This window comes from Cryptomeria japonica, chromosome 9 (assembly GCF_030272615.1).
Source record: "Cryptomeria japonica chromosome 9, Sugi_1.0, whole genome shotgun sequence".
In the NCBI taxonomy this organism is placed as follows: Eukaryota; Viridiplantae; Streptophyta; class Pinopsida; order Cupressales; family Cupressaceae; genus Cryptomeria; species Cryptomeria japonica.
In genome coordinates this window covers 295,997,919-296,022,758 of record NC_081413.1, presented here as the reverse complement: position 1 = coordinate 296,022,758, position 24,840 = coordinate 295,997,919, and the positions used below count along the sequence as shown (strand labels likewise).

The 24,840-nt window shown below is 36.8% G+C and overlaps 1 protein-coding gene across 2 annotated transcripts in view; it reads right to left on the bottom strand.

Annotated features, from left to right (window-relative positions):
* Positions 1-5,816: 5,816 nt before the first annotated feature.
* The window catches only part of LOC131079571 (aromatic aminotransferase ISS1), a 104,694-nt gene continuing 85,670 nt past the window's right edge, over positions 5,817-24,840 (bottom strand). For both annotated transcript variants that reach the window (XM_058017554.2, XM_058017555.2), the window contains 4 exons: positions 7,377-7,489; positions 7,194-7,252; positions 6,776-6,884; positions 5,817-6,680 (listed from right to left, as the gene is read on the bottom strand). In XM_058017554.2, the coding sequence (XP_057873537.1) occupies positions 6,228-6,680; positions 6,776-6,884; positions 7,194-7,252; positions 7,377-7,489 (734 nt within the window). In that variant the 3' untranslated portion in view covers positions 5,817-6,227. The remainder of the gene's footprint in view (positions 6,681-6,775; positions 6,885-7,193; positions 7,253-7,376; positions 7,490-24,840) is intronic.

Here is a 24,840-nt window from a genome sequence, read left to right as displayed (position 1 = left end):
TAAGCAGATTTTTTTTTGTTTTAATAGTAATTGGGGCGGTGGGGACCACGGGTCCCATCACCCCTGTGGTCCTGCATGCACAGTCCCGCAGGGTTGAGGGGACATCGCGGGCCCCTCCACTCCCCCTACGGGCCACTATCGTGACAGTGACCGCAGGGGTAGTGGAGGGTACCACTGCCCCCGACGGTTACAATAACCGCCTCCACTACCCTGCACACCGCTTGATACCCCAATTAAATTTTCGAAGGCATAACTTGCATATTAACATTACTTTCAATATTGAATATCTCCATTTTGTATGAAATAAATTTTAATATATATATATATATATATATATATGGTTCACATTTATTTAAAGGTATATAATAAAAGAGCATTTATGAAAATAGAACAAGAATAGAATAGAAATCAAGATATCACAGAGGTAGATAATTGCTTAAAATTGATTTTACAGTAAACAGAAGATCAATATTTACAGAGAGAGAGAGTGAGTTTATTCCAGCATTCACAGGGAAGAATTTATTTCCAACGTTCACAGGAAAGAGAGAATTTATTTCCGGTATTCACAGGGATGTAGTTTATTCAACAATTATTCAGAGAGAGGTCTTTGTTCAACTCACAGGGAGATTTATAAAAAAAACACAGAGAGATTTAAAATAACTAATATTCACAGAGAGATTTATTTTAAGAATGAGATTCAGATTTCCAAAGAAATGAATTAGAGGAAAGAAATAAGGATTAAGATTCAATCACACAGGGAAGAGTTTTATTTTCAGAAAAAGAGATTTAAAGAAATAAAGGAAATGTGATTTTTGCATAGATCTAAAATCTTTGGAAAAAAAACAAAAAGCAAGATTATGTGCATATTTCTTAAGGAAAATAAAATAAATAATAGAACTATCTTTTACTTGCATTATGTGGAAGAAATTTATCAATAATTATTCCTAAATAGAAGAAAAAGATTTATACTCTAATAAAACTTTTGAAAGAAAATCTAGAAGCTATATTTTTTTTGATAATATAAATTTCTCATATGACAAAAGGAGAGAACCTGGTTTACTGAAGCTTGATGTTGAATCCTCTAGCTATCATTTGATCCTTCCTTGCAACTAGAGAGAGATCTTCCAACAACAACTTAAAAATCCTGCAACAAAATGAGACTACCAAAGAAAACTTGGGAAAATTTCCTTCAAAACATATCAACTCCCCTCTTTGAAACTTGCATATAATTTTATAGGAAAATTCCCTCCATTCCACTATCTAGAAAATTTAATTAAAAGGAGTTTCTTTCCCAATTTTGGACTTCATGCAAATTGATTAGACTTAGTGGAGGAGTTACATGCAAGGTGGTGGAGAATCCTCTAGAAGCTTCTTATTCTTCCTACAACATGTGCCATAATTGGAAGTGGAAATTAGATAAATAAAAATAATGAATATTTTCCATGTGTGTGTGTGTGTGTGTATTATTTTCATTCTTTTATAATATTCATTCAATCATTTAAATAGCTTATCCAAAAATATAATAGAGTTGTATTTAAAATCAAAAAGTGATAAAGGATGGTTGTGACAACCAACAATGCAGTTGCATATGTGATAGCTAGTAAACATCTAGAGGCAAGGCACCCAACATTATTTAGGAGCTCTTGTGCTACCCACTATCTTGACCTACTCCTTGAGAACATAGGGAAACTAAGTTAGGTGAAGAATGTGGTTGAAGATACAAGGAATATTACAAAGTACATCTACAATCATATGTGGGTCCTCAATCTTATGAGAGAAAATATTGATGGTAAGGATCTCATGCAATTGGGAGTCAAACTTTGCTACCAATTTCCTCACCTTGCAGAGTATATTAGCTACAATGTCTAATCTTAAGCACAACGTTTATGAGTGAAAGATGGTTGGAGAGTTCTTATTGTAGGAAGGCTAAAGCAAAGAAGGTCATGTCACATAATTCATTGGAGGTGGAACCTACAACTCTACTAGCATATTCATGTTGTTGTCTACTATCTGAACCCTAAGTTTTATTTCTTCCCTACTTCAAAAGCAGATGTAGAGGTTCTTCTTCCTCAACACGTATATTGAGAGATTGTTTGATGATGAGATCTCAAAACCTTTGAGACCTGATAATTGATAATAGGTAGAGTTATAAGAATGTTGGGTGGATTTTTTCCTCGATTTTTTATATTCATAGGAGAGCCACTTTATAACCAAGTAAAAAATGTGTTTAATTTTATTTACTATTTATTTTAATTGTTAAGTTTATAAAATCTTTACCAAGTTATAAATGACAACTTTTATTCTTGCATATTTGTGTTGGGAAGATTATGGTGACACAACGCCTAATCTTTAAAATATTGTCATTCATATTTTATCTCATCTTTGTAATGTTTATAATTTTGAGTGCACCTGGAGTGTTTTTTATGTCATTCAAATAAAAAAGAACAATAAGTTGACTCAAAAGTGTTTGAATGATCTTGTCTATGTGCAATACAACCTTTGGCTACATTAAAAGAATGCACAAGGAAAGGGTTCACGTGAAGCACTTGACCTTGATGGCATTGAGCCATATTTAGATTGAATTGTTGAGTTTGATGATGTTGATGTTGATCTGGATCCATTGTTAATTGATGATGAGTTAGCTAATTTGGAAAGGGGGGCAATTGAATGGGAAGCAGATGTGGCAATATAGGAAAAGACAAAAGATGAGATTTGTTAGCTATCATGGGCAAGTTCCTCACATACAAAACTTGATCATATTTGTATGGATGAGGCATCTATTTAGGCTCATGTTGAGGTTTTTGCAACTATACCATCTACTTCAACAACACCCACACAACAACAAACTTTTTTTAGCTTTAGTTGTAGATAAAATTTATGATTTATAATTTTCATTATTAATGAAACTTGAAGTTCATATGTATTCAAATGTTGAACTCATTTTTTGATATATGTTATGTATTAAACTCAAAGTTTAATTTATATATGATGGGAATCGACAATATATTATAAAAATTCAATATATGTGTGTTTTTCAGCAATATTTTAAATTAATTATGTATTTTCAAATGTTTAAAATATTTGCAAAGTTATTGTTGAGTTTTTCACTAAGTTTTTGTCGAGCCCTGAGATTTTAAAAGACTTGGGTCTATCAAGTTGTTGTCAAGACTGAATTTTACAACTATTGTATGTGCAATTGCCAAACTAATCAACAAGAAGCATGGTTTGCACACACCTCTATCAATTCCAACAAGACTATGGTAATCCATTCCAACGGACTACCTCTTAAGCTAGCCTACAACAAAGCATGGTAATAACTATGTTTTTATTATAGATTCTCAAAGATGTCAATTCTAATTCCTCGTAAGAAAGCAATCTCAGAGCTAAAAACAACTCAACTATATTATCAACATGTCTAGATCCACTTTGGAATCCTAGAAGCTAGCCTTTCTAATAGATACAAGATTTTTAAATAATTTGTAGAAAGTGCTTTTGTCTATGCTAGACAAAATGTTGAACAAGTCTACTACATTCTATCTACAAACTATGGATAGATATAAGTAGTAAATAGGATGATAGTGCATCTTCTTGGAGTGTTTTCGAAGAACCAATGCATTTGGGATGAATTTATGCCTTTCATCAAGTACAATTTCAATAAGGCTTTCCACAACCTTTTTTCAAATATGCTTGAATTTCCAACCTCTAGCATCCATTGACATAGCTTATCCTATTTTCCAACAACTCCAACTCAAGAGGAAGTTGTCAAAGTTCAATGCATTGAGGACATTCAACAACAAGTGTAGATCATTCTGCAAGCAACTAATGCCAAATATAAGCCACATCATGACAAGAATCAAGCACCACAGACCTTTCAAGCCAATGATCAAGTCTAGCTACACTTGAAGAAGGAAAGACTAGCATGAACTTACAACAAGCTTCATCTATTTTGGTATAGGCCCTACACCATCACCAAGCAACTAGGAGAAGGTTTTTGAGCTAAATCTTCCTTCTTACCTTGGGTTGCATCTAATCTTCAATGTCAAATTCTCGTGCCCTCACTTTCCAACTCTATTGGATACTTCAAATGTTGCAAAGGCTCTTCAACTAGCATAAGTCAATTGGAATGCAACATTCCCACATAATTGGATCAACACAATAACACCAAGGTCAAACAAACACATCAACAACATTCATATCGTCAAAATAGTGTCTTCCCAAGGAAAATGATTTGAAAAGGTGTTACCAATTTGTTTCCACGTCTTTTGCCAAAACTACATGCCATTGGTGCATTACTCTTCGAGTGGTGGTTGATTCATGAGGATTTGTGTTACTCAATCACAACACAAAACCTATGTATCATTTGGTTGCATTTGTGTTTCCAACAAGTTCCACATCATGTTCAACACTCACATTCTAAACCAAAGTCCTAACTTGCCTTCCATGGTACCACAAGTCCTAACATGTCCTCAATGGTTGTAATAGTTGTGAAATAGGATATGAAATGGATTGGACCAACCAACAATTTTCTCCCTCCCTTCATTCATAATAGCATGCACTACTACTCTTTGTAATTGAATTTCTCAAAGAGAAGATATCAAGCCTGGATTTCATACATTTGATCTCACAAATATTGTATAATACTAACATAATACAACTTTGTGGATGCAATTCTAAATACATTGTCAATTGTATTCTCTTTTTTCCTATTCAATTACACTACATATTTTGAAGCTCTTATCATTTATAAAGCATTTCTACACATAAGCTCATCAAATCCATTTTATTTGGGTTATCTCTAAGGTCTTTTCCTAGGTCATGAATCATACCATGACTTATGCATATTATTCGGTATTTAAATCATGATTCACTGTGGTGTGCCACATATCCCTATGTTCCCTATTGAATGTTAAGCTCTCTTGTGCAATATTGTTGTAGTCCATACGTTGCATGTGAGTGTCATAAGTGGAAGTATAATGCTAATTTTGGCACAACTAATATTCCCACAACACTCAATAGGGTGTAATGGCTCTTAAACGTTGCATTACTTTATCAACAATAATTGATATACATACAATATAAGAGAAGTTCCATTCTTAATGAAGAGAACTAGTGAGATCCGTACAATGATATGTTTAGTCTAATCCATCCCTCATAAATCAACTCTTGCAGCTTAATCTACGTTGCACAAGTCAAACACCACCATCCTATGAGGAAACTCAAAAAGAAGCTTGATCGCTGAAATTAGACCTTGAAAAAGTGAGTCGCGTAGGCCTCGTGAATAGCTTGCACTTGTGCACATCAATTTCGTTGCACAAGGATACATTATTCCTATTTTGTATGACACTAGGATGAAAAAAATGCACATCCAACAAAGAGAAATTTTGATGTCAAACATACCCATAATTATCTTGAATAAAATTTTAGTAGATCAATTTTCATGCCTATGAAAATTGATCCTCAACAACATTATTTTCATTAGTGGCAATTGTGCATGTTTTGCAAAATCAAATATATGAAAGTTGATCCTCTATATAAAGCTTGCAAAATTTCACGATTTTCTGTCTATAATGCTTGATTTTAAAAATGGTGAACTATTTTATCAAAACAGTACTTTAATTTACTGATGGCATGTGCAAAGATATATCGTAAAATGTAAAATTTGGCTTTATTTTTTGTATTTATAGGTTCACTCCAAGATTCTACAAGCTCAAAAGGTCTGTATCTAGATCATTTGTCGGCATTGAGACAATGAAACCATTGCCTCAGTATATTTATGAAATCTAACTTTAATATATTACCTTTAAGCAAGAGTCATCTTCCAAGTAAACTACTTTCTTTATAGATAAAGCCAAAGGCCTCACGAATAGGCTCAATAGTCTTGTTTATTGCTGCAGAGACCGGTATAAATCATCTCTCTTGCAAAGGATACATTATTATTATTTTGTGAACAGGATTAAAAATTGCATATAATGCCAATACCAACCATACCAATGAAGATTATTTTGAGTGAAACATTAGTATGATCACTTCATGCCTATGAAAGTTGATCCTCAGCATCATCGTTTTCATTAGTGGCAATCATGCATGTTGGCAGAGTCGAATTTAAAGATATCTAGGAAGTGATAATAGCCAGTATCTAAGTTCAGACATATATTGCCAAATAATCACCCAGAATAATTTATGTTCTCCTAATCAAAGCAGTACAGACAAATCCTCACTCCTGAAAATTAATTAAGAACCATTCCATTGTTTACAAGCTCCTCTAAGCCCTGTTTGAGCCTTGCTGCAGCAACTTTGCAGACATCTTCAACAAGGCCTCCAAAAGAAACACGAATATATCCATGTCCTCCACTAGCACTGCCAGGGACAACAAGTACCCCATGTCGTTCCACAAGCCAGCGAACAACTTCATAATCATCAGAATTGTTTGGCAACTTTGCCCAGAGATAAATTGCTCCTTGTCCACCCTTAATCGCACTTGAACCAAGAGGTGACAAAGCATCCAAAAGTATTTCTCTATTTTTTATCAAATTTTGTACTCTTTCTCTAACCCATTCAGGCCCAGCCTCTAGTGAATACAGAGCAAGCTTCTGACCAATAATTGAAGCGCATATTGGGATGTTATCTTGCACTTTCAATAGCTGGGCTCCAAGGCCTTCAACTTCAGATGGATATGCTATCTGTAAAGAGTACAAAAGATCATGTGTTAATTTTAATCCTATAACATATATCCTAGAAAAATTATCCAAATGTTCTTTAATTGAGGTCTACTTACATAACCAACTCGCCAACCCATCATTCCATAGGCTTTAGAAAAAGAGAATACATTAACAACATGAGGACCCTCCACACATGTATGCTTCAGCCCATCATACATGAAATACCTGCACTTGCATTTGTGCACATCAAGCATATCATACCATTTATCAAATGTAGAACACTTTTACCAACATGTACTATCTTGAAAACTTGTATCCCAATAATCAAAATCAAAATGGCCTTGATTCAATCACGTGTGATGGCATGGCCAAAACAGTGGGGATGCAAAATAATCTTTCTACTTAATGCTGTGCTTGTAATCAATAACGTGATGACTTCTTGTTCACACTAGATAAGATTAACAGCATTATTTAATGCAAGTCAAATTTGAATTATCTATTCAAGATAACTGTATGATGGTATGTTGAACTTACTCATAAGTATTGTCCACTACCAGCCAAGACCCTGCATTTTTGCAAAGCTCAGATATTCTCTGAACAGATATAAATAAAAGAGAAGTTAAAATTGTGCTGAGTTCATTATTTATCAAATAGGCATGGTTAAACACTCTATGCAGACTAGAAACAAATAGATATACAGATAAGGTTGATACGAACCTGCAGAAGAGGGTCTGGAACATAAGACCCAGATGGGTTGCCAGGATTCACAATTGTCACAAGTTTTGGTACTGATTCATTTCCTTTCCTTGAAAGTCTTTCCTCCAACCAATCTGTATAGGAAATAAAAGAACATTGGATAAAAAGACAGTTTTTTACATGAAAAAAATATTTACTAGCCGTAATAGGTTATTAGAATACACATCTACAACTGACCAAGTTGTGATGTTTTTAATTCTTAGTTCTTTTCTTTCAGTTTTGTATGAGCAAAGAAAAATTGTATATTAAGTACATAATAACATGCACCATGCCTTACCATTATACCAATTTCATCTTTTCACAAATTTAAAAGGAAAGAAATCAAAATGTTAAAAGTGTCTAATGCTTAACTCAATATGAACAAAGATCTGTGATATGCTTAAGTTACGTATCAACAAATTTCCAGGAAACATAACACAAGTTGTAGGATCTTAGAAATGGAAGTGTATTATATATAGAAAAAGAAAATTATCCTGGTGGTTGAGCAAAAACCCTAAATGCAGCATCAGCAAAATGAAATAACAAAAAGATATACTAATGTCCCAGTCTGACTTCAAGCAGTCAATAGAACAGGAAAATTGCACCATGTGCAGTCCATTTGAGAAACGGATAAAGCATCTCTTTTGATTGACTTGAACTACTCAAAGAAGCAGCATCCACTTCAATATATCAGATGAGGAACTCGCAGATGGTACCTAATTCCTATATGACAAATGTCACATAAGGAAAACAGGTTAAAAGTAAAAACTTTCAACATATTACCTACATCAGTAGAAAGAAAAACAAATGAATACTATTGCCTAGAAATAATTGCAGTAGTCAGTGGTTTTGATTAATCAACTACCAAGAGGTGGGGCTTTTCTTTGGCATAGTAGTCACTGCTAGATCATGCACAAGAGCTCTTGTAGTCAAGTGAAAGATCGTTAATGTGCTATTATCAGCCATGGAATTAATGTTTGTCAAGTGCTGAACAAAAGAGGTTGCTAAAAGAGCAAATAATGGCATATATTAGAGAACAAGAAGCTAATAGTGTGAGAGAAAAATTAGGATCTCATCATTTAGCAAAGAAAGGATCACAAAATCCACCTACAGAGGCTTCTCCAACAGTGACTGCCCCACATCCTTTCTTGGAGACATCATCTTTCCAATGAGACGATCCTTCTTTCTATCCACAAAAGAGGCCCCCTAGATTAAGACATTTTAGAGTTATGCAAGAAACAATGCAAATGAATACATTGCACAATACATTTACACCAATAATCTTACTTTCAACCTAGTGAGATCACCGATTGATGGGAAATGGTGACAACAATTAGTCAAACAACCTCAAGTTACATAGGTCCTAGCTATGAAAAAGCATACACCACCTTACTGGCAAAAAAGGAAAAAAATCTAGAGACATCACTAAAACCAATCAAGGATTCATGGGTTGAAAAAAGAATTTCCACCATTTCTAATAGATGGGAAGATTGTAAAAATGAGCCTTCAATTAATGTCATTGCAATTTCCCCTGAAGGAGTACTGTTTTAAAGGCAATTCATTGTGAGGGGCAACTAAAAGATGCAAACTTCATTCCAAAATCTTCATTCAGTCCATAGAGATGGTGAGTGCTAAAAGCTTTTCTCCAAGTCATAACGAACAGGGCAAAAAGTTGTAGGGCAGCAAGTGCTTTAGTTGAGGAAAGGTACAAGCACATTTTTAGACACCCTATATTATCCTATCCCTCAACTTTGTGAAGAAAAAGATTAGCACTCAAATAGAATAGATGAAAAAGAAAAAGATTAGCACTCAAATAGAATAGATGAAAGAAATATACACCAAGAGTTAGAAGACTCAAATGTTCATGACAAACCATCATATATCAAAAGGCATCTTCAGAACCTTCTCCAATTTGGAATTGTCGAAGGTAAGTTTAAGAAATTTAATTACGCTGAAGGCATATTATACTCACATATGGATGCAAAAACGCCCATCAATAAAAACTAGAAGCATTTAATTTGATGTGTTTGTGACACTTAAAATCGTGAAAAATTCAAAAAAATCAATTAATTATTATTATTTTTTTTCACTTCCACCTCTCAACTCCCACTCACTTTGAGTTTAATTGATCAGACAATTTTGCCTATCTTCATCATGCAATCAGTTAACTTTTTAATTATCTCAATCAATTCATCTAATAATAATAGTAATATATTATTATTATTATAACGATAATGATGATGATGATGATGAAAATGATAATGATAATGATAATGATGATAATGATGGTAATGATGACAATGATAATAATAGTGATGATGATAATGATGATAAAAATGATGATGATGATGATGATGTAGTCTTAATAGATTTTTTGCTTTGGTCAATAGTTTAATAGAAATATAATAATATAATAATTTTTTAAGTGGAATAATGAATAAATATGATATCATCGACGTAAATTACCTATATTCCTCTAAAGACAGGTAAGCTAGTATTTTTTTTTATAGGTGATAGGTAAGCTAGTAATTATTTTTTATTAAAAACTCCTTTAAATTCATAAAAAAAATGAAATATTTACTTTTTAATATTTTAATTTGTTAGCTTTTACACTATATTCAGTTGTTGAGACTCAATTCACATCACACACAATCATTTTCAGATAACTTGTTAAGGTGTGAGAAGTGTCAAGCGCCATGATCAAAATAGGAACCAATGGAGTTCACAAGGAGCCCAAAACGTCAAATCATTGATCTTAAATGATGATTAGTGGACTCATATGGATTACATCTTGAGTTTCACCAAGACCATCAAGAGTATGATCAGGTTTGTTGATACGGACCAATCATGTTTGGGCAAAATATAAGATGGCATGGGCTCCATGATAAAAAAAATAAAGGTCATAATACTAGAGGAGGAGAACAACCCTAGGTAAAAAAAATTCTAAGATTGAAAAAAATCATTGTTGACCTCTAGAACAAGTTGACAACACCCTTGCATCTACTTGTCTTTGCGTTGTCTCTCACATATTATAGCAAGAAGATATTTTGTTTTCCTAGGAGAATGATACCATATAAAAAAACTAAAGTTGTTGAAGGGTACAAGAAAGCATTCAAAATAATCTTCTCAACTCCAAAATTGTGAGATAATGTTAGCAAGATCATCACATCAATAACTTATGGTATTTGCACTCTTCGAAACAAGTACAAAAAAGATGCCCATACATAGTGGTATCTCCACAGGCAAAGTTATATGGTGATAAAACATCTTGCAATCAAAATTCTATCATAGGTCAGCATTTTTAACATTCATACTATTCTTTCACATTTTTTAGTTGTTTTGACTTTGTCTCCAATTTTAATAGGTTAAGACTTCTTCAACTGATTGGAATTAAAGAATATACTCCTTTATCCACTCAGTCAAGCCACATGCAACTTATTGGATGCAACAAAAAGAAAAAGATTTGGTCTGCCTATTCCATCTCGAGTCTCCTTTCACACAACAAAGTTGACTACAAGCAAAGGGCAATGAAAAATTGGCATATAACCTTTGAGCGTGCCAACTTGCATAAATATGTTTTAGAGCTTGCCAAAGTCATTTTAGATGATGACAAGTTTCCTACACATGATGCAGCCAGTGGGGGTGGCACTGCAATTGCTTGTGGTACAAATGAAGTTGAACTAAATGATGAATTAGATGTTTTCACTAGAAAGCAAGATGTAAATCTTTTATGTATTTACTATCTTGTAAGGTATCACTATCATGAAATTAAGTATCACAGTTGTAATCAATTTTGTTTGTATACTTTTATGTAAATCATGGGTATTTTAATATATTTTTTATATTTAATATATATACACAATCATACCCATACCAAAGAAAAAAAATTGTCATATTGTCAATCTCATACCTGAAGCGACAATGTAGAACATCAGTATTGATGTGCCTACCTTTGGTTGAAAAAATCTTATGCAAGCTATCATTAACCTCATTTGCACAAAACTCAAACCATTTGAAGGTCTTATCATTGTTGAAAATTCTATGTGCAATATCAAGCACTCCCAAAGCAATTTCTTTGTAGCTCCTTGTCGCGTGATCATATTTTTTAAAACTTATTTATGCAACCAATTGGACCCCTTCATTAGAGTTTTACTCTTATGCGATCCCCTTAGATTTTCTTTCAACCTAATACATTTTCCTGATATTAATGTTGATAGAAAGGCTTGTAATCTTATACGACATTATTGGTGCCCCTCCATCAACCAAGCTGGTAGTTTTATATATCCCTCCAATATCAAGCACTCCCAATGCAATTTCTTTGTAGCTCCTTGTCGTATGATCATATTTTTTAAAACTTATTTATGCAAAGAATTGGACTCCTTCATTAGAGTTTTACTCTTATGCGATCCCCTTAGATTTTCTTTCAGCCTAATACATTTTCCTGATATAAATGTTGATAGAAAGCTTGTAATCTTATACGACATTATTGGTGCCCCTCCATCAACCAAGCTGGTAGTTTTATATATCCCTTCTACATTACTCTAATTACACAATCATGGCTTAGGTTATTTCATCTATCACACCGCCTATCAACCACTATTTGCATGAGCTCTAGATAGTCTCCAAAACAGGGAAGCACCATAACCCATTCAACTTTCATATCTCTATATTTTATAAAGTCAAGCTTCCACTCCTATCTTCAACTTCCTCTAAGGTCTATTGTTGACCAAATTTTCTTTGTCTTCACAGTAAGACTACATGGGTCGACATCTTACCATTTAGCACTCTATAGCTATTGTCTAGTTCCAAATGCTTATGTATCTTCAAATTTTCTTAGTGCAAAAGTTCCAACTTTCAATTGTCTATAAAAACCCTCGATCTACTAGAAAACTCATTGCACAAATCACCACTTTGAATCAAATCCCTCAAGGTAAATAAGCTATTTCAACATATAAATCTAATGTTGTTAAAAGACACAAACTGGAGAACCAATTGAAGGTCAATGAAGATAAGATAGTTGCAGTGTTAACACATTTTGATGACATGCACAAGGTGGTGGAGGGTCACCTTTGGAAGGGGCAACTTGACAGTAGAGAAAAAAGGGGTAAAGAAGAATCTACTCAAGCTGATTAGCAGGTAAACAAAGAGGGTATAGAGACTATAAATTCAAATTATTTGCACTTACTTTCAAATCGTGACCATGATGCAAGGGCACCTAGTCAACTTTTGTAAATATGGTCACATGTTAAGTGTTTAGAAATCTTGTTTGGTGTAATAAGGTCTATTTAGAGCATTTGCAATGTAATAAGTCTCATGGGGTTAGTTTGAGTACATTTTGTCATGTTTTGTAATTTGTTGTAAAAGTTGCTTTGCAACTTTGCAATTTTGTCATATTTGGAAGTTGAAAGGTCAAGTCATTCAAAATTTAGTTGTAGTTGATGATTAATGGTTGGGAAAGGCTTAAATATGGCCTCCAACTCGAATTCCATGGTTGAAGGTGGTTGGAGATGGTGATTATTGAAAATCTTGAAGTTGTGATAATAAAATATCTCTATTTTCTGAAAATCTGAATATTTTACTATTGTTGCTTTGCATTGTACGTGGTTGTATGAATTGATATTGATCTGAAAATGATTGGGGATGAAATACCATCGAATCTACTTTCCTTTTCTTTTTGTTTCATTCAATTTCATTGAGCTTTGAGAAAGTTATGAATGTTTTAGTGGCTGCAATTCCCAAATTTTCCCTATAACAGTCCTACTGCAGCATGTTGTACAGACTTGTATTGGCTTGAAACCAATGGGAAACGAAGGATAAATGAATCTAGTTTCATTTGTTTTTGGTTTGGTTCAATTTCATGAAGATTTGCAGAAGTTATGATCATTTTTGTAAGTGCAGGTCAGAAATTCCAATAGACCTAATTTGAGGGAGAACGGTCCAAATTTGAGTCTTGTGTTCCAAAACACCCCCTACCCATTTCAAGATATGTTATAGAATGGTCAAATAGGTATCTAAAAGTGGTTTTAGTTTCCTGATATGAAGCCTATACTGAAAGTTATGCCTGAAAAAGCCCATTTGCTGCACTTTTTAGGCCTTTATGCAAGCATAGCAGCAGCTTTTTGAGAGTTACATTCCAAAGAAACCCCTATTGCTTTTGAGATATGTTTTAAAAGGGCTTAATGGGTATTCAAAACAGGTTTTAGGTTATGGATTGGAGGTCATATCTGAAAGTTATGGCTAAAATATCCTATTTGCTGTGCTACTAGAGAAATAGTGGATTTGTGAAGGAAATCGTTGTGTTAGAAGAGTTGGGACTTTGTCAAAGGATTGGTTGAGTTAGTTTGTGTTTTGCCACCCTGCTCTGCATTAGACCACCTCCTTAATCTCGCAGAAATTTATTCAGAATCGTTGTATAGGAAAGAAGAAGAGGTTGACAATCTCACCTATGAGCTTGTGGATACTAGGGATACTGCTGGTGTTTGTTTTATCATCTACCAGACATTAGAATAGGATACCTGAAGGTATTCTATCCTCTCCTGAAAAATCACTACTGATTCCAAGGTCTATATGTGCGAACAAGCGACTTTAGTGAAATAGCTTCTTGGGTAGTGTATGCTGAAAATCTCAAGGGGGACTTACGTTAACAAATGTCTGTTGAACTGTTGGACTTTAGACGGATTTAGCAATTTTAGGCTCTTTTTTTGGGGGATTTTCCGGGATTTAGACTTTCAAAAAAAGGAGAAAAGAGATAGGGTTTGAGAAAGCTAATCTAATCCTACAAACTCCAGAGACGGTATCAATTGGGTGCTCTCGAGAAACCAAACTTTGCTTCGCCACACTAGGGACAACTACACAAAGCCGGTGCAATCTTCAATGGATTGTGCTTATGATTAAGATATTGGGATGCAAAGAGGATGGGCTCAGACTAACTTTGCACGATGAAATGGAAATCATTCATTCACCAAAAGTATGAGCGGAGATACACCATCAATTAACACTTATCAAATCTTTCATTCAAATTAACAACAATAAAAGCAAATCTAGATTAATTTTAACTAAGTGTTGAAGAAATTGAAACCATGTTAATCATTCAAACAATAGGGATTACAAAGCCTTAAGAGAAAGCGCACATGCAATATATTATTCGAAAATGACCTTCACGCAACAATATGTCAAAAACCTCACACTCTCCAAATGAAAGGAGGTAACCTTATATAGCTTTTCAAAAATAACTGAACGACCGAGATCAAATAGTGATCAAGGGCCTAGATTGAAAGCTACAAACCCTAATTAGGGTTTCCCAAAACTCTACTAGTTTGAAAGAATGAGAAAGTGACATGTGGCACAGCTGCTATTCTCACTGAGGTGAGTGTCCAGTTTCCTCTTTCGCAGATTCGATGTACCTGGACACGATAAGCCTGACCTCCTCCAAAGTGACATTTGGCAAGCTGCTAATCTGGAAGTTGATGATGTCCACATCATCGGTACATGTGGCGAGGATGCTTTCCCACTCAACTGCTTGAGCAAGAAAGTTCTCATTGATGAAGAGAAGATTTGCAATCATCGAAAGATCGCCCATGTCAATCATCCCTGAGTCCTTGAAGTAGCTTGACTGAATCCTGGCTCTCAGGTTCTCTGCCTGCAAATGCTTCTCCCTTATACTCTCTTTCTTCCAAATCTCAGACGCTACATGAAACACCTTACTCAAAATCTCCCTGACACTCTCCTCTGTTTCAAAGCACTTAGTCTCAGATTTCTTCAAAACTTCAATCCGGGTGACCAAAGCATAATACCAAGTGTTGAAGTCATACGTATCCCCAGCCTGTATGACACCTGTATCCACCAAACTTTTCTTTGACAAGCCTCAGATTACCTTCAGATGTGGAAGTATTTCATCCTGAATTTCCTCTACGTCTCCCAATTTGCAGCTAGGTCCTAGATACGACTGACCAACAAAGAGGCAGACTCATGTGCTGATACTAAATTTTCCACAAGTATATCAGCCCGTGCTGAAGCATCTGAATTCCACTCCTTGGCCTATGTGAATGTGCCCTTCATATCCTCGTAATCCTTCATTGACTCCTGTTGAAGGGGTCGTGGAGGGGTGACTCGTATCTCATGGTTGAGTGTCCTGGTAAGATGGAGAACATACTTCCTCCATTGCTGATTTTCTTCCTCAACCTTCTTTCTCTTCTCTCTCCTGAGCTAAACTCGCCTTGAGGGCATTACAAGAGTCGTCAAAGTACGTGACTTCTTGGTCTTGGGTAGGCTTACCCAACTCTATAGTGGTGATCTTATAATCCTCTGGGGCAATGTTGTCCCGAGTTTTCCCTTCCTTTGGCACAGCTACTTGAACTGTCCTGAATCCTGCACTATCCCTCTAAATCAAAGAGAACTTTCTGGCTGGTTTGGGTGGCTTGACTATGACTAGCTCATTCACCTTCTCCAGAAATGTTGTTGTGACCTCTTCAAAATGGGCGTCCTTAGGGACCTTAGCCCTTATCCTTTCCCTCAGCCAATCAGGAATAGTTGATTGCTCTATGGTATTCTAATCAAACTCATCATCTGTCCCTCCTGGTCTGGTAGCTATGCCATCCAAGAAGACTACTGGAGATGCAGGTGTTTCAACTTCTATAGCTGCAATTAAAATTTGCTCTTTGTTCGGACTTTGGACAACTGTTTTCATTATTTCCTCAATCGAAGGAGAAGGCACTCTCACTTTATTATTCACCATATACATGTCCATATCTTGCTTTTCGACTGCATTTTGATCTGGCACGGCAGATGAGGTACTCAAGATGGAATGACCTTCGTTGGACTCCCGTCTCTCCCCTACAACCTTCTTTCCTATGGCCTTTCCAGAGCTTCCAACTAACTTTTTCCTCTTTCGGGACCCAACACTCTCTAGATTCCGAGCATTGCCTGCAGAGATACAAGGGTTGGAGGATAGAGAGTCATCTACTCCCATCAAGTCGTAGGTCAGGGCCACACCTTTAGACTTCAATGGTTTCGTCCTTCCAGAGGTCCACCATTTAGAATATTTGACCACCGACCTCATGAGGTCTGCCAAATCTGATTTCTCTCCCTCTGACCAATCTATCAAGGCTAGTGGTTCATTTTTCATCTTTTCAAAGCCTGGCTGTTGAAGCTCAAGGCTGTCTTCTACTTGGTCAGCAACTCTAAACACCTCCGTTGCTCTTACCAGGCTCAAGGGAATCCTTGACCAAAATCTCTTCCTGACCTCGAAACTATTGGCTGCGTTAGCCCAATAATCTTCTAAATCAGCTCTGTGCTCAAATCTCATCCCTTCGACCCTTTTTATTTTGTGGAACGGATCAAAATTCTTCCTCGCCTTGTACTGATAAAAAAGGTACCAAGCCAGCTCCTTCTCAGCAGTGGCAGCAGCTTGTGATGACGGACATGTTTCCAGTCCATTCCCAATCGTGAGAGAGGAGGTTCCCGCCTTCTTCTGCTTATCTCTTTGAATTGCCATATACCCCTCCAATTGCCTCACAACCTCGAGTAACACGACTCGGTTGGTAGGGTAAGCTGGAAGCTTATAGGGAGATCCGGTAAACCGCTGAATTCTAAGGTAAGTGAACTTCGGGTATTGGATATACCAATATCCGAATCTACTGATGAAATCCATAGACTCTTGAGAGAGTCTCTAATGCAGTCCACCTTGCAACGTCTGTATGATGTGCATGAGAAATGTGTCATTCACCCTTTTAAAATGGAACTTTTCTTCCATGTGGAGCTGGAGATAGCAATCATAGACTGGAAACTGGTTTTCTTTGTTTCCCACTTCCCCTCTACAGGTGAGGCCTCTATACCTGTAGGTTCTAGCCAAGGAATAGAACAGGTACGAGCTCATGAAGAAGGTCCTATTTGCTTCCAGGTTCTTCAGCTGGCTATTGAAAGATCCCAAATGCATCCTTTTGCTATGGCTGTTGTAAGTTCTTAATTAAACATACTATATTTTTGTAATTTTCCGGTGATCTTATAGAATAGACAGAAGTTGCAGAAAGGGATTGTTTCTTTTTGGGTTTTGATGTTATAAGTGAAGTAATTGATAAATAGCAACAACTGTGAAACAAAACAGTAAACAATGTTCATATGTAAGAACACTTAAGCAATCTGAAAATACTGCAAATCATACCAGGCAAATAACCTAGTTTTGTATTCAGCAAGAATCCATACATTTATTTGGAGCTGTTCTCAATCTGGATTGATGCCAAATGGAGGAATATTACTGGCAATGAACAAGGAAGACCAAATAAGCTGAATACAACCCTTCAAGCCAACATACAAACAAGGCGTGGTTGCAAAGGAGGCGTGGAAGCTGCTGCAAATCACGTGCCAGCTACCGCCCTGTTGAAACCCCCAATATGTACGCTGAATCTTCAAGACAAGAAGATGTGTCTTCTACCTCTGACAATCTTTGTGCAATCCTGGATAAATCCACTGTCAACTCCTACTGAGGGCTACGTCCCAGCAAGCTCAGACCTGGGGTTTGCGTCCCAGACCAAAAATCACTCTTCCAGAGCAATTCCCAAATTCGCAAGTTTCAAAATGATCAAAGATGCTATCAATTAGGTTTTCATCTCCTTATAACTCCTTTCCCTTTGCAAGTCGAACCCTAAAGTATAATAAAGCTTGCGCTTTATAATTAAAGTGACACTTTCCCAATTATGGCATCAAACTATAGAAAAATATCACTTTATTGCGAATAAATAGCTTCAAGCATCCAAAAAGACTCCGGAAGGTGAGAATCATGTAGCACAGTTCAAGACCATTCCAAGGAGCTATAACACATAGGCATATCAAACCACATGAAGCCATAAACCCCTTATTACTCTAAAATGGCTATATACATAACCTTATTTTAATTTATTTAATCGTTAACTTAAAAAATATTTAAATATATTAAAATATTTCCATAGATCCAATAATAGCCCAAAATAACCAACCAAACATAAATTTGACTTTGTCACCTGTCTGTGACTGATGCTGAACAAGATGGGCCAACTGGTAGTCCCATCCCTAAAATCTAGGGATGCTCCTAGAAACTAGGAAACACACCCAATCTTCTTGAAACTGAAACCATGGTATGATCCCGTGGAACCTCAAATATGGAAACTGCCACAACCTCCTAAAAAGTAGGGAATCGCCCTAAAAAGTAGGAACCTCTCTCCAAACACCTGTAACTACTCAAAAGGATCCTGCTCTACTCCTTGGTCCCCCAGGTGGTCATTCAGTCAACTGCCAGTTCTCCCTAAAAAATAGGAGACCTCCCTAAAATGTAGGAACTGTCGTCTGAAGGTCCAAAATGGATCACAAAGCCCTTGCAAAGCTCCATGACCCTCAGAATGAGTCCCCTAACCATGTCATTGACCTACGGGAACTCGAATGGTAGGTCAACCCCTGCTCATCTCATGTCACCTAGAAAAGGGGCCATTACAGCTATCTAAGCTATCACTTATCATCCAAGCCCCGTCTATCATCTTCACTCCATTCATTATTTCATTTATAAAATAATGCATCCAGGGCTCGAATGGAGCACCTTGAGGATTCCCCATTATCCTCTTTAGCAAAACGATCATATCTCCAATATCCTCCTTGAAGTATGCTCTCACCAAGCTCTTCCTTTGAAGTTTGGAGGCACCTTTCCTTGGTTTATCCAGCCAGGAATGATTGACGATGGCATCATACTCCTCCAAGTGGTCCTGATACATGCGATCAGCTTCATCCTTGGTCACGTACACAATGTTATGATACTCTGGGATTTTGAAGGCTTCTCTGACGGCCTCATCACTGATGTTCGCCAATACTCTCCCATCGGGTGCGACAATATCCCTACTGGCGGGGTTGTAATGCCTAGCACATTCAACTACTAATTCGGTGCATTGCATGGTGGGGAGAAATCCTGCAGCATGCACAATGCCACTCTTCATCATCTTTCGTGCGGTTGTGGTAGGCACGAGGTTGTCCAAACCAAACATCCGCTTCTTGAACTCCCTCAAATTGATGTGCCCGAGGTTAGTGTCGCTAACATTCTTCCACTTTGAAGTCATCCTTGACTCAGGAGGAGCGTCTTTGTCCACTTGAAATTTCATAGTGCCTAGAATCTGCAATTAAACAGTGAAGCTTAAGTTAGAAATTGATTCATGAATTGAAGAAAATAGGGGCTGCGAATGGCTAAGTGTTTGGAGATTCTATTTCATTTTCATACTTAGCCATAAAAATAGATTTTCATATGTAAACTCTTCAATCCTAAGGATAATTGTGATCGCAATCCAACACCAAGTCTTATAACTTCAAAAATCTCCTTTTACTTAGTCAATAAAAATGATTTTCCTTCACTAAGAATTCGAATAGATCCACTAAAATTATCTTCAATGACTTTGAAAAAACTCAGAAAATGCAACAAATCTGCATTGTAAATCCAACTTCACCTTCGAATAGATTGAAATAAGGCTAGAAGTTTCTCAGAAAACTTAGAAAAAATTAACAATTCTTCCTTATACCAACTGGCTCCACTCCAAAATCTGTGAATTCTTTGTTAAGAAGCTTGCCCAGCTGCAAACAATATCAAGATTTTCTCCAAGTGAACTCCAATCTGCAAATACTTCTTAATGTTTTCCTTAGCTTGCTAAGGAATTTCGAACTTCTTGGTGCAAGAATGAAGTTACAAAGGATGCATTTGTAATGAAGTTGATTTCATAATTAGAAACACGCAAAAAAACAATCCAACTCATGTTTCTAAATTCAACTTAAATTTTGGGAAAGTTTCATCCAATTTTGAGTTGTGTTGTCATCTCTTTTAGTTCCAAAATCTTTACTTGAGCAAGTTTCTAAATTGTTTTAGTCCATAAATTCGAACTAGGCTTATAAATTAGCATCTTCCAAAAAGTTTCTAATTTGGAACTCAGTCTGAAAATCCTCTTGATCCGCAATTATCTTCTTTCTAATTTCAATTTTTTGAGTTTCCATTTTGATTTCCCAACTCAATGATCTTTGAAAATCTCTTTTTTTCAACTTTCTAAATTGATTATAAGTTCGATTTTTAGGAAGATTTGATGACATCACTTGGCTCCTTGTTGACTTTGTTTGAATTCCAAGAGTAGAGCGGAGTTTTATGCTCCCTCTTCATAGCCTCTCCAACATACATGGCGGACTTTTGATGCAACTCAACACATGGCGGAATTTGGAAGGCATTCTCCTTGGGCAGACTTTTTGATACATCTCTTACCTTAATCATGGTTGGGCGGACTTTTGACTACCTTTACATGGCAGACTTTAGGCATTATCCATGATAGGGCGGAGTTTTGGGCTTACTTTTCAAGGTGGACTTTGGAGGGACAACCTCTAAGGCGGAGTTTAGGAAGGTCTCCCTGAGGGCGGAGTTTTGAAAGGTCTCCTCGAGGGCGGAGTTTTGTGACCTTTCCACACATGGCGGAGTTTGAAGGCATCACCTTTAGGGCGGACTTTTGATGACATGGCTATCCTCACACCTTGGCTAGGCGGAGTTTAAATGCATCACCAAGGGGGCGGACTTTGGGTCTACCTCAAGCAAGGCATAGGGCGGAGTTTTGGAAAGTCTCCCAAGGCAGACTTTAGGAAGGTCTCCTTGAGCGGACCTTAGGCACCTCTCCAACATGGCAGACTTTAGAAGGACTCCATCATGGCGGACTTTGAAGGCTTCTCAAGGCATGGTGGACTTTGATGCTACCTCCATTGCTACCATCTTGGGCAGAGTTTTATCACCTACCATAACACTCAACATCATCCATTAGCCAGACTTAGAAAATTTTTGGAAAATTTCAAAATTTCACAATTTAACCAAATTTAACTAGATTAACTTGAAATTTGAAATCCATACTTAGGCAAACCATTCGAAGCATCATGACCCCTAAAATGTAGGAAACTGGCTTTTTTGGACAAAACTTGGATATTTTGGATCACGATCGAAGCAGGTCAGTGGTATCAGTGCAAACCCTAGGTCTCCATTCCGAAAAAGCAAAAAGCAAACATCCCTAAAAAATAGGGAAAACTTTCTAAAAATAGCCATACCGGGGATTGGGCTAAAAATGCCAAAAACGAAACTTCCTAAAAAATAGGAAAAAGCAAAAAAGCAAACTTTCTAAAAATAGAAAGTTGTTCAAATTCGTCCAAATCAATTGCGATCTTCGTCCTTTGGCCTTTCAAGGCACTTTGATGGTGTCGTGACTCTAGAATCACTTGGTTTGCAAAAACTAACTTTCAATCCTTAGGACTCAAATTGTTCAAAATTGAGCAAGGCTTTACAAAACTGAAGTGGAAGGCCACGGGACACTAACAAAAACCCTAGAAAGTAGGAAAACAGAGGGTCCCCATTTGCAATGGGGCGATGTGTGGAAAAGGTCACAACATCTGGCGACTCCACGAGAGGAATGTTCCTGAACATTCCTAGGATGAAACCCATTTTAAACTTCGAATCAAAAATTAATTATAGCTAACTTACCTGCCGGCTCAAAAGGGCATTCAAAAAGGAAAGAGGAATCCTAAATTGTATCAAGATCTTTCATCCTTCAATATAAGTGTGTGCAAATGCTTTCATTCCGGTCTCTTAAGATCATTATGACTCTTTGGTTCCATCATGGCAAGTCGCATAATTTGAAGTACTTTGTCTTAACTCCAAAAGCATCCTTGGATAGAGCCTCGCTGCCAACAAGCGTCCATAGCCCCAACGAGGTTATCTCTATAATCTCATGGAGATTGCTCTACTTCTGGCGATTTATACTTTGTTTTGGGGGATACACCTATAGAGATTTCCGCACACCCAAAAGCCAAGTATTTTGATTTTCTTCTTTTTCTTTCTTTTATTCGTTCTTGATATTCTTTTCTTTTCTTTTCACATATTTCCACACTTCGGCTTGCAAGCAATGAAGCCTACTATGGGCTTGAGCATTATAGTGGCACTAAAGTAAGACTTTTGATGAATTTCTTTATGTTTTCTTGCCATAACTTCACTACGGGAGACCAAAATGACTTAGAGGATTCTTTAAGTGTATAAGATATAATGACTAAAAGACTCAATGTCGAGATACAATTGATGATTCCCTTTCTAGTCAAATGCTCATCCTAACCTTGGGATGCTTTAGAAACAATTAATCTAAAATTCAGAGGCTCTCCACAAATATTCATCAAAGGAATACCCCAAACATAACTTAGCGAGGTCAAACCAATGTGTGCGTGTTAAGCAACATCACCCTTTCGCTAATAGGAATCCTCTTTTATTACTAAACTAAAGCACGCGGAAGCAAGTGAAAGCAAAACAACTAAGCTAATAAAAGCAAACTAAACTAAGGAAACAAAGACAACTAAACTAAGCACACAAAACGAAAGAGACCTACTCTAACTATGTACAAATGAATTCCACCATGGAACTTAGGGCATGAAGTAGTGTTTCAGAATTTGCCCGTTAACGGGCAGAGGAATGTCGTCACCTGTCAGGGTCTTCAACTTGAAAGCGTTCTCTCCTAGTATCTTGGCAATCTGGTACGGTCCTTTCCAAAAGCAATCAAACTTATTGTGATCTCCTTTTCGCTCGTGGGGTTTATCCCAATCAAGGACCAGATCTGAGATTCGAAATGCTTTCGTGGTGGCTCGTCTACCAAACCATCGTTTGACTGTCCCTTGATACTTGGCAAATTTCTCCAGGGCTTGGTCTCTCTGTTCCTCCAATAACAGTAGTTGGGAGAGGCAGATTTGGACCCTCTCTTTTGGATCCAGAAATTCTTGCATGAACTTCAAAGTCGGGATCCTCAATTGGATAGGAAAAACTGGATCCTGTCCATAGACCAGATGATATGGGGAAGTGCCCAAGGATTTCTTGGCTCTTGTTCTGTCTTCCCATAGAGCAAATCTCAACTGCATGTGCCAATCTTTCGGGTTCTTCTCGAGCAACTTCTTGATTACACTAAGCAATTTTTTGTTGGTTGACTCTGCCAATCCATTGCCTTGGGGGTAATAGTTTGAAGAGAATTTTAAAGTGATGCCATAATCGAATGCCCAGCTAGAAAACTTTAGGGAAGTGAAGGCGGAACCATTATCACATACTAGAGCATGAGGGCATCCAAATCTGGTGATAATGTGCTCTTCAAGGAACTTGATTACTGTATTTGTGGTACAATTCTTTAATGCCTGGGCTTCAGACCACCTGGTGCAATAATCGGTTGCTGTCAGAATGTATTTGTGTTGTGCTGATGATAGTGGTTTTATTGCTCCAATAAAATCCAGTCCCCACATAGCAAATGGTTTCACCTTTGTGATTGGTTGCAATGGCATTGCAAGGTTATCTCTAATGACGGCAACCTGACAAATGTGGCATGTCTTTACATGTTCATAGGCATCCTTGAAAACAGTAGGCCAATAATATCCTACCCTTAGGATCTGAAAAGTAGTTGCATGACTCCCTCTGTGGCCTGTTCCAAACTTAGAGTGGAAATGTTCTATTATTCTCTTGGCTTCATCATATCCGACACATCGAAGGTATATACCTTCATGATTCTTTCTGTAGAGTATTGATCTTTGAAGCATATAGCGCTGGCATTTGAGCTTGAAGGCTCGTTTCTGTGCAAAATTCATGGAAACGGGGTATCTGTGATCTGTTAAATACAACATGATATCATAGTACCACTCCTACGAAACATCAGTCAAAACATATGCTTGTTGTATTAGTCCAGGTCCTTCAACTGCTATAGTTTGTGTTAGGGCTTGCCCTTGGACTAATTTCATTGGTTGTAATTCTATATCATACTCTTTGATGGTGGCGACCCACTTTCCTCGCCTTTCCCCCAGCTCATTCTACATCAGGAGTGTCTTAACAGTGGCATCAGGCACAATGGCAAAGATCTTACTCCTTAAAATATAGTGCCTAAACTTCTTAATAGCCTTCACTAAGGCATAAGCCTGCTTTTCAACACTTGGATATCTTAGCTCTACATCTTTGAGGGGTGAGCTCATAAAAGCTATAGGATGCTCTTCTTTTTCTTCCGTCCGCTAAGTGAGTATTGCAGCACATGAATGTTCGGATGCAAAAGAATACAAGTAAAATGGCTTGGTGTAGTCTGGACTAACCGAAACAGGAGCATCAGCTATAGCTTGCTTGATTTCTTCAAACGCTCTCCTTGATGGTGGTGTCCATTCCATCTTTGCACCTTTTTTCAACATTTCATTTAAAGGCTTCACTATCTCGGCAAAACCGGTGATAAATTTTCTAACAAAATTAATCTTTCCGAAGAAAGACCTCAATTCTTTTTGACTAGATGGCAGATTGATCCTTGAAATAGCATCAACACGCGCAGGATCAATTAGTATACCCTTTTCTGTAATCAAGTGTCCTAACAACTTACCTTCAGTGACCCCGAATATGCACTTCTTTGGGTTTAAGGAAATCCCATAC